Below are 11,059 nucleotides of genomic sequence, written 5' to 3'. Positions count from 1 at the left end.
TTTTTTTTTTTACTTTTTAAACATGACTTTATCTATTTTGTTTATCCTCACATTTACGCCCCACCCTTTTTCCTCTTGCAAGGAGGCCAAGGCGGCTTCCGTGGCCCTCCTCCTTTCCATGTTTATCCTCACAACAACCCTGCGAGGTTGGGTAGGCTGAGCGTCAGCGAGTCACCCAGCGAGCTTCATGGCGTAGTTAAGGCTGCCGTCCTGAACACGCTGACACCAGACTAAGCCCCCCTGAACTCTGCTCCCTCCCTAGGGAGCTCCGCCATGCCCCCTCTTTAATGAGCTTCTGCCACGCATTAAAAAACATGGTTGTTCAGGCAGGCACTTGGGGCGGGTTAGGGTATTTTTTAGAAATATGATGTTTTTTGTAGAATTTTATTGATTTAAAATGTAGAATTTTATTGTTTTAAACTGTTCTTTTGTTTATTCTTTTGTTGTACATCGCCCAGAGTGGCTGGGTGACCAGCCAGGTGGGCGGTTAATAAATTTAATAAATACATAAATAAATAAATAAATAAATAAAGTGGGGCTTACTTGTGAGCAGGCGTGTGAGAGATTGCACCGTCAGTTATTTTAATTCAATTATTTTAAATTACTTATTTTTGATCAATTAAATTCTGCATCAGTGCAGGCGAAGTGCACGGCTAGAGTCATTTATCCAAGGAGGCAACGTTTTCACCTTCTGCTGCCCTCCCCCCCCCCTGAAAATGCTGGTGCTGTGTTTCTCTGAGCATGTGCAGAATGCCTCTTCTCCCCATATTGAATAAAAGGATTTAAGGTCAGCATTTCTCCGAGCATATGCAGAGGGGCCTCCCCTCCCATCATTGGAAGCCAGTGGCGTTTTAAAGGTTCTGAGCCATGGAAGTCTGAGCATGTACAGAGTGTTCCCCCCCTTTTTTTTTCTTTTTAAGGAGCTAGGGGGAATCTTATGTGTCAGTTTGCTTTCACCTTTGCTCTTCCTTGGCTCGCTTTAACTGATGTGCAGGGCAACCCCAGGTACGTTTACCCAAAAGTAACTCCCGCTGTGTTTAGTGCGGTTTAAAACAATTCAAGGAGAAATCCTATGCATGTTTAGACAGAAGACGGTCCCACAACTCCCAGCATTCTTTGGGAGCTGTAGGACTTTTGTCTGTCTAAACATGCATAGGATTGGACCCTTAATTGTTTTAAGCCAATTCAGAAGCGTTACAGAAATATTTTAACTAAAGAAATGTGTGTGTGATTTTTAATTAGCAATGTCAAACTGCCTCTCAGCATGTGCAAAGCACCTTTCCCTTGTGACAGGAAGCAGCTTTTTAAAAACAGACACACACCTACCCACAAGGTACTGTTGAGCAACGCTGAATGTCTAGGACTCAAGAACTAGCATGATGGTTACAACAGAGTTCCCCATCGTGGTGGCTTCCAGATGTTTTGGACTTCAAGTCCCAGCAGCCCCAGCCATCATGGCCAATGCGGAGGGATAATGGGAGTTGTAGTCCAAAACCTTTGAAGGACAACAGGTTGGGGAAGACCTGGTTAGAACATCGAGCGAGGAGTGGGGAAACCCACGTTCAGATCCTCTCTCCAGCTCAGCCACAAAGTTTGCCGAGTGCCACTGTCAGGTTGGCCTACCTCGCAGGAGTGTTGTGAAGGTTTTAAAAAAAATCCGTGCATGCTGCCCTGAGCACCTTGGGGGAAAAGTGGAGTACAAATGCAGTGAACTAAAAATATATCTACGAAAGCTGGGTAGCGGGCCATTTTCGGAAGGCAGGCCAGGAGCAAAGAGGTTGCATCTTGACATCCCCTTTGCCCTCAACATGCCACTTTCCCAGGGTAGCGAACCAGCACGCCACCGTCTGCCAGCCCCAGCTCAATTTGCTACATAATCTGCTTGTGTTCTGTACATCGCCTCCCTGCCCACGGTTGCAGGCGGCCTTGTGGCATCTTCCCACGCAGTTTATTCCAATAAGGCAGGACACAGGGAGCCCTGCGGAGGAGATAACCGGCCCAAATTATGAACAGGGCAGGAGCGTTCGTTTTGCATGGAGATAAGGAGCCTTTTGGAATGGGAGGAGACAGAGGTCAACAGCCACAAAGCGGCTTTGCATGCGGAAATTCCCAGGTTTAATTCCTCGTGTCTCCGGGCAGCCCTGGGAAAGACTTTAGACTGAAACCCTTGGAGGGCAGGGCCAATGCGAGCCAGCGTAAACAAAACTGAACCACAGCGTCTGATGGTGCAGGGCAGGAGTGGGGAACCTCTCTCATCCCCAGGGCCACATTCTGCATGGGAGAAGTACTTGGGGGCTGCATTCCAGTAGTGGGCGGGGCCAGAGGCAAAAGAAGCGTGGACGAAAGACCCCAAACATCCACCTAGTTTAGCTTCACACTCTTACTGTCAATAACTGTGCCTCAGGAGAGGCATTTCACACTTTTAGAATGGGGAGAAAACACACCAAAGCTGAAAACCACCCAATGGTTAGCAGTCAGGTGAAAAGGGGCACGGCCAGGAAAAGGGCGTGGCCATCTGGGGAAACCTGGAGAGATCGATTCGGATGCCAGGTGGGCCGGATTTGGCCCTCCACCCTCTTATAATACAGGGTCCTAACTCCAATGCTGCTGCCATATAACTCAGCCGCTGCACAATCTTGAGCCCAGGGACGTGGAATAGGAAAGACGTCCCGCGCTTAGGAGCATAGGAAGTTGCCATATAACGGGTCCATCTTTGATCCATCTAGCTCAGTATCATCTGCGGTGTTCAAGGTGTCAGGCAGCAGTTTTACCTGCCCTGCTTGGAGATGTCGGGGATCAAACCCGAGACATCCTGCATGCAGTGGCTATACCGCTGAGCTACGGCCTCCTCCTCCAGAGACTGACACTCAGATTTAGTTCCAGCGTAATCTTATTTACAAACCGCACCCATTCGAACCGCCAACATTTCGTTTGTTCGTTTGCTTACAAGTTCCGGAACTCGGGAACGCCATCTTTGAAAAACGTTGCTTTCATCCGAATTATTACTGGCATCCAAATTGCTGCCACGAGAATTCTGCCCAAGCTCATGCTGCTGACCCCCCCGCCCCGCCCCGGACTGTGGGAGCTCTCTAGCGCGATTTGCATTGGATATTTTGTTGCTGGCTCTGTAGCTTCACTGTTTTTAAAGAATTTGGAGGCTGTTTTTAAAGAATGAGTCGCAATAAAGACACAAGTAATAAGTATTTACGAAATCAGCCGCATCTTGTGGGGCCTTAAGGACAAACAAATTTATTCTGGCACAAGCTCTCATGGACACGATCCACGTAAGTTTAGGCCACAAGGAATGTGTTCATCTTTCCAGAACCACCAGCCTGTGTTTTTGCTGTAACAGAAACTAACTCTGGAAAGTATTTACAAGTGTGCTCACATACACAAAAAGGTTAAAAACTGGGGATAGTCACTCGCCTGTGGACTGCCTCCATTCATACAGTGATCATGGAATGATCACAGTCTATTGGCCAAGAGGGGGACAGACTCGGTCACGGGATGTTGAAAGGCAACACAGGATGTTGTGCAAGAAATGCAAGGTCAGTTTTGGCTGGTGGAGGTGGGGTGAAGTTGGGCAATATTGGCTTGGAGTGCAGAGCGGCTGAGATGAACAAGGAAGCAGATGGGGCAAAGCTCAGGTGAGCTTTTAAAATAATAATTAAAAAACCCAAGTTTGCTTAATGGCTCTCAGGAAAAGAAGTTGAGAGGCAGATGTGCGAAGGATAACTATCTCTTTATTTACATCTCATCAAAATAGAAACATGCAAGCACATCACGGCATTGTCACTAAGGAGTCACAGGAGCTGTCCCATTCCCTCATTACCAGGAATATTTTTCCCCTCTTCATTAGGAAAATAACCCTCCTCCCCATTCCCCCCACCTAAAATAATGATAAATAACTGAGAATCAAAGAAGCTAACCAAAGGGATGAGCTGCTGCAAACTGGCGGCAAACAATTCCTTGATCCCAACGCAGATGATTCCCTGAAGGAGAAGAAGCAGATGCTGACAAGCAAACCTGTATGCATTTGGCTCCTGTGCTGGGACTCAAATTTCTAGACCTCATGGAGATATCCTTGACAATGAGAAAGCAGGCAGTGCCTGATGAAGGGATTGGGCAGGGTATGCAGAGTGCTCTGCAAAGCTCTTTGTCCCTTCCTGTGGGAAGCACAAGCAAATTAATATATGCAAATGACTGCATAATATGGAAAGAAAGCAAAAAATAAGGGAGAACTAGCTTAATATTTGCCCACCGCACCCCTGGATGATTCACTGCTCAGGCCTTATCTCCTTGCAAATCAGGCTTCTCCAAGAGCAGACGCCTGCCCCGTTTCTGGGTGCCTTTGAGCATTCAATCACACACAACACAAACCCTCCTCAAGAAGGCTGCCGTAAGTATAACAGCATGCCGAAACAGTGATTCACAAAGAGAGGCAGAAGGCACCCTCCTTGGGCTGTGGATAAATCTTAATTCTTTTACACCAGGGGGTTGAAACTCTTTCAGCCCAAGGGCCAAATTCAATTTTGGAGAAGCTCTTGGGGGCCACATTCCAGGGGTGGGCAGGTTCAATAGCCAAATGGGCGGGGCCAAAGGTGAAAGGGGTGTGGCCAAAATACCAGCCTATTTCGGCGTAAAGCTCTTCCTGCCAGTAGCTAAGCCTCAGGAGAGGCATTTCAACCTTTTAGAATGGGGGGAAAATGGCACAAAAGCCAGGAAACCAACAAACAATTGGTGGTTGGGGGGAAAGGGGTGGAGCCAAGGGAAGGAGGCGTGGCCCTTTGGGGAACACCAGAGAGCCAGATCTGGCCCACGGGCCTGAGGTTGAACACCCTAGTTTGACAAACTATAAAAATAAACCCTTTTAAAGCATAAGGCTGAATTTATGCCTCCAGTTTTAAATTCAAAACATTTGCTCCAGATTCACGTCAACTCAATCCCAGCTCAACCTACATCATCCGAGTCATGTGGTCGCTCTTCCCACACCACTAGTCATAAATTAACGCCTTGCGCTTCTGGAGCCAGGAAAAAAGCATCCCCGGCAAGCACCCTGCTAGACATTAATAAACGAGCCTTGATCTCCGTCGGCGGACTCGGGTTCGACACAGCGGCCTTTCCGTCGGATCACTCTCCGGTTGCGGTGGAATTTGGCGTAGCAGCGTAAGCCTAAAGCGGGAGAGCAAAATCTTGAGTGATGACAGAGGCCCCAAGAGAAAAGCAAATTTCAACGAAAAGAGCATGTGCCGTAGATATTTCAGGCAAATTGTATTTCCACCCCCCACATTTTTTTTTAAAAAAGGTCAGATATTTATATTGGATACTGAATCTCCAAAATGTCCAACTCAGCTTTCCGCAACATGGCACCCTTCAGATGTGTGGGACTACAACTCCCACCATCCCCTGTGGTGTGATGGGAGTTGTAGTCCCAATATATGGGGGGTCTCTCCTTTTCCAAATCAATAAACACACAAAGAGAAACTGAAATAAAAGCCAAAAATGTCAAAGTGATTCCCCCCACCCCAGAGGAGACAAACACAAAAATATGTATATAAACGTGGCCAATTCTTTATTTCCTATTTATTCATTGTGGTGGCGTTCTATCCTTTCCCCAGGATGCTCAGAGTTGGCACATGGCTCTCCCCCTCCTCATTTGATCGTCACAACAACTCTTTGAGGTAGGTTAGTCTGAGAGCAACTGGTGCAGAACCTCAAATCTGGCCCTTTGGGGTTCCCCAGAAGGCCATGCCCCCTTTTCCCCAACTACTGATGGTTTGGTGGTCTCCCGGCTGTTGTGCAGTTCTTTCTCCCATTTGAAAAGGTTGAACTGCCTCTCCGAAGGCTTATATATTGGCAGGATGAGCATTAACTTAAAATCTGCTGGTAGTTTTGGCCCAGGCCCCTTTTGCCTTCAGCCCCACCCACCACTGGAATGTGGCCCTGAAAGTGTCTCCGAACTGGAATGTGGCCCTCAGGTTGAAAGAGGTTCTGTTCCCCTGCCCTAAACAGTTGCCTACTTTGCCCCCATGGTTGGGCTGGCCCTGGCTTACTCTGGCTTGGCTGCTTTGAACAGCAAGCAGAGACTCCCTCCTTGTGCCGCTCAGAAGTCCGCAGCCTCGACTTCCCCTCCCACCAGAGAGGCATCAGCTCTCACCTTCTGCGCACATGCAGTCGTCATAACATTTGTTGTTGAGGCCGCGGTTGTGGGGTTTGCAGAGGTGCTCGCGCAAGTCACAGCAACATCCTGCCAACGCAAGAAAGGAGCTGTTAATGAATACCCAGGAATGCTGTTGATGAACAGCCTCCTTGTCTCCCACCTCAAAGGCTGGTTGGGTGGGGGAAGATTCCCGCAGGCTGTACGGAGGGGAAGCGGGGCGATTCCACCAGCCCTGAAAGACTACTTGATTTTTTCCTTTTCCCTCCCCATCTGTTTCTCCTCGTGTGTCGTGTCTTTTCCGATTGTAAGGAACAGGGAATGGTCTTGTTTCACCGACTGGATGTAAGCCGTTCTGGCAGCCTTTTTGGCTGAGGAGGAGCAGGGTATAGATCCTTGAAATAAATAAAATATAGATCTGCTCTCTGTCCAAGGCAGCTCCCGCAAATGTGCTCTCATCCACCTCCACCTCTGATGCTAGTCCTCATGAAAACCAGGGCCCACCTGGGAAGCAATCGAGGTGATGGTCGCACGGCTCTCCTTCATCGGGCGTGGTTTCGTTGCCGCTGCTCTTACTGCGCCGTTTCTCTGGGGAGAAGGAGGAAGAGAAAGAGAGAAGGGGAGAAAGTGAGTGGGAGGAAGAGAGAATGAAACCCCCAGTGCTAAATGAACGAGGGAGGGGGGAAGTCTCCATATCCACGTTCTCTGCAATGTGTACAAGCTCATCTGTGCCTTCTGTAAGAACATTGGAAGCTACCTTATACCAGGACTACAATGCCCACCACCCCCAGCCAGCAATGGCTGTGCATGATGGGCATTGTCATCCAACATGTTTGGACAGCACAGGTTGGGGGAGGCGGATCTATTTATTATTTATTATGACCATTTATAGACCATTTCATTTGCTAAAAAGCCATCTAGGCGGAGCCCAGTGTTGTCTTCTCCAGGGGCGTCAAATATCAGGCCCAACGGCCACCCCCAGCCTGCTTGGAGTGCCAATGTGTCCCCTTCCCATGGCCTTGCCCCCTTTCCCCCAACCAATGATGGCCGTTTCCCGGCTTTTGTGTCATTTCCCCCTCTATTCTAGGAGGGTGAAATGCCTCTCCAAAGGCTGAGTCACTGGGCAGTAAGAGCTTTAAGCCAAAATATGCTGGTGTTTTTAGCTCCGCCCCTTTGGCCTTTCGCCCCGCCCATCCCTGGGATGTGGTCCCTGAGACCTCTGAAATGGAATTTGGCCCTTGGGCTGAAAGAGGTTCCACACCCCTGGACTTCTCTGACTGACAATAGCTCTCTGGGGTCTTAAGTAAAGGCTTCTCCACCATCTGCTACTTGATCCTTTTAATGGGAGATGCCAAGAATTGAACCTGGGACATTTGGTGTCCGAGAGGAAAAGGAGATTATTTATTTACTTATTACATTTATATCCCACCTTGTTTCCTCCTTAAGGAACCCAAGGCGGCGTACATAACCTTCCTCCTCTCCATTTTAGCCTCACAACATCAACCCTGTGAGGTAGGTTGGGCTGAGAGTCTGCGACTGGCCCAAAGTCACCCAGTGAGCTTCCATGGCTAAGTGGGGACTAGAACCCGGATCTCCCAACTCCCAGTCCAACACTCTCGCCACTACACCACGCTGGCTCTCCATTATGGGGGAAGTGGGGCCATCCCACCAGCCCTAGCGAAAGTCCTCTCTCAGCTTAGTGGTTAAGACGCTGAACTGCAGACCGGAAGGTCGGCAGGACAGCAGTTCGAGACCCGAGCGCCGCGTGACGGAGTGAGCTCCCGTCTTCAGTCCCAGCTCCTGCCAACCTAGCAGTTCGAAAGCAAGAAATTGCAAGTAGATAAATAGGTGCCACTTCGGCGGGAAAGGTAACAGCGTTCCGTGCACCTTGGTGTTCAGTCATGCCGGCCGCATGGCCACGGAAGCGTCTTCGGACAGCGCTGGCTCTTCGGCTTAGAAACGGGGATGAGCACCGCACCCTAGAGTCGGACACGACTGGTTGGGGACACCTTTACCTCTTCCCTCAACTGTGATCACCAGCAGCCATTCCAGCAAGTTGAGATGAGAGAGATAAGAAGGGGAAGCGGGCCCATTCCACTAGCCCTGCTATAAGGCTACTTCATCTTCTTCCCCTTCCCTCCCCACCCCTTGTGTGTCGTGTCTCTTTATTTTATTTGTTATATATATATATATATATATATATATATGTATGTATGTATGTATGTATGCATGCATGCATGCCGCTTTGGGAACATTTTGGCCGAGGAGTGGGCTACAGATATTTAAATCTATAGTAAATAAAGAAATAAAAATTGTGGAGATCACCCGAGGAAACAACAGATACCTTTTTTCCTGGATGATGGCCACATGTCAGGACGGAGGTCTTCGTAATCTGTCCAGTCGAAGAGGGTCATATCGAGAGTGGGCATCACATCGCCTTCTTGCCGGAGGCGGAGCCGAGGGAGAGGAGACGTCACCTGGAGAGCTGGGGGCTCTTCGCTCAACATCTTGGGCATGGAGTCAAGGAGGGAGGGAGGATCTGAGCCAGCAGAAGAACCTTCGGCACGGAGAGGCTGGAGCTGCTCCTCAAAGTTGCTGGGCTTCTTGTACAGTGCGCTCGGCCCCAGGTCGGAACCTTTTCCTACAAGGGGAAAAGACATGAGTCCCATTGGATCAGACCAGAGGCGTTGCTAGGCACAAAGAATATTCGGGTCCCAGATCCATCGGACCAAATCCGCATAAAATGTCTGTATGTTGTCTTATATCTACATATGCAAGTGAAGAAAAATTACTAGGATTTCTTTGAATTTCACAGGAAGCAAAGGCGGCTAATTAATTTCTCATCCAAACCATCTCAAAGAACATAAATTCTTCAATTAATTTGCACCGTGTCTTAGATTATCCCAAACCAATGGAAAACATTATTTCTAGGCTGAATTGCCATGCATACAAATGAGATTTGTGAGTGTGTTAGGTTCTCTCCCCAGCTACAACCCCCCTTGAAAATTGCCCCCTGCACAGCAATTAAGATAAGCAAAGAAACTTCCATTGGCACCAATGGACACTCAGGGATCTGGGGAATAAATCCAGGGCCCTAGGAAATAGGTTCGGGGCCATGGGAAATAGATTCAGGGCCCTAGGAAATTGATTCGGGGACAGTGCCCCATGGGACTGAGGCCTAGCGACAGCCGTGGATTGAACCAAAGGCTGATTTAGTTCAGCATCCTGTTCCCACAGTGGCCAACCAGATGCCATTTGGGAAGCCAAGAAACAGGACATGAGCACAACAGCACCCTGATCATCACGTTCCCCAGCAAATGGTGTACACAGGCATGCTGCCCCTGATTTTGGAGACAGCATATCGCTGTCATTCTTTCAGCCATCAATAGCCTTAACCTCCCTGAATTTTCCTGGTCCAGGGGCGCGGAAGCCCAGCCTGTCAGCCAAATCCGGTCCACGGAAGTTCTATATCTGGCCCATGGAGCCTCCTTGGGTTCCGCCGGGGGCGGGGGGGGGGGATTTGGAGACCAAGCTCTGCTCCCTGGAGGACTTCCCTGCTCAGATTGGAGATAACAGAGGAGATTCCCTTGTGTGCAAACACACAGTCATTGAAACATACATTGAAGCAACAACATCGAAACCAACACATTGAAACAAACAACACATAAATACACATTGAAACACACACTGAAACACAAACACACTTTAAAGGAGCAACGTTATGCATATTTAGACAGAAAAAAAGTCCTACAATTCCCAAAATGGCTGGGGAATGCTGGGAGTTGTAGGACACCTTTCTGTCTCAACATGCAAACGATTGTGCCCTACACACACAGCCATTTAAACATCCTTTAAACCATTTAAACACACAACTATTTAAACATAGACACAGGCAGGCAGGCACACCCATACACCCAGTGATATATAAACAGGCACACACCCACGTTTAGCCAAAATCTGCTTCCTTTCCATTTCCACCCATGGCCGTTTGTTCTGGTTGTGCCCTCTGGAGCAATAGAGAATGAGTCCATCTTCTGCATGGCAGCCTTCCAGATGTTTGAAGACTGCTGTGCTGTCATTCCCCCCACCCTCCTTCTTCTCTCAAGCCCAGTGGTGTAGTGGAACCAGGGCTTGCAGGGGTGACGCACCTGTACTTTTTTATGAGCGAAGACTCTGAGGCCATCTGCCACCCCTTCTGACCTCCCTGCTCCCTCTGAGCTGAGCTGCAATCCTCACCGCAGCTGGGCAAGAAATGGATTTTCCTAGCTACGAAGTACATTTCTCTGTTGTTATGCAAAGTATTACTAGTTCCCCTCTACTCAGCACTGGTTAGGCCTCATCTGGAGTACTGTGTCCAGTTCTGGGCACCACACTTTAAGAAGGATGCAGACAAGCTGGAGAGGGTTCAGAGGAGGGCAACAAAGATGATCAGGGGACTGGAAACAAAGCCCTATGAAGAGAGACTGAAAGAACTGGGCTTGTTTACCCCTGAGAAGAGGAGACTGAGGGGAGATACAGTAGCGCTCTTCAAGTACTTGAAAGGCTGTCGCAGAGAGGAAGGCCAGGATCTCTTCTCAATCACGCCAGAGTGCAGGACACGGAATAATGGGCTCAAGTGACAGGAAGCCAGATTCCGGCTGAACATCAGGAGAAACGTCCTTACTGTTAGAGCAATACGACGATGGAACCAGTTACCTAGGGAGGCGGTGGGCTCTCCCACACTGGAGGCATTCAAGACGAGGCTGGACAGCCACCTGTCGGGGATGCTCTGACTTGGATTCCTGCACTGAGCAGGGGGTTGGACTCGATGGCCTTGTAGGCCCCTTCCAACCCTACTATTCTAGGATTCTATTTTGAGGGCGGCTTGGTCTTGAGTGGGCAAGTAAGACCCATTAGCATTAT

At 49.0% G+C, this 11,059-nt stretch overlaps 1 protein-coding gene across 4 annotated transcripts in view; it reads right to left on the bottom strand.

The window, feature by feature from the left end:
* Nucleotides 1–3,929: 3,929 nt before the first annotated feature.
* The window catches only part of DRAXIN (dorsal inhibitory axon guidance protein), a 22,375-nt gene continuing 15,245 nt past the window's right edge, over nt 3,930–11,059 (bottom strand). For all 4 annotated transcript variants that reach the window (XM_084821850.1, XM_084821851.1, XM_084821849.1 and 1 more), the window contains exons 3-6: nt 8,502–8,798; nt 6,662–6,745; nt 6,158–6,247; nt 3,930–5,172 (exon numbers count right to left, since the gene is read on the bottom strand). In XM_084821850.1, the coding sequence (XP_084677976.1) occupies nt 5,060–5,172; nt 6,158–6,247; nt 6,662–6,745; nt 8,502–8,798 (584 nt within the window). In that variant the 3' untranslated portion in view covers nt 3,930–5,059. The remainder of the gene's footprint in view (nt 5,173–6,157; nt 6,248–6,661; nt 6,746–8,501; nt 8,799–11,059) is intronic.

This window comes from Heloderma suspectum, chromosome 15 (assembly GCF_057233095.1).
Source record: "Heloderma suspectum isolate Gila_16-S chromosome 15, 16-S_ref, whole genome shotgun sequence".
Taxonomy (NCBI): domain Eukaryota; kingdom Metazoa; phylum Chordata; class Lepidosauria; order Squamata; family Helodermatidae; genus Heloderma; species Heloderma suspectum.
This window is presented reverse-complemented; position numbering and strand designations above follow the sequence as displayed.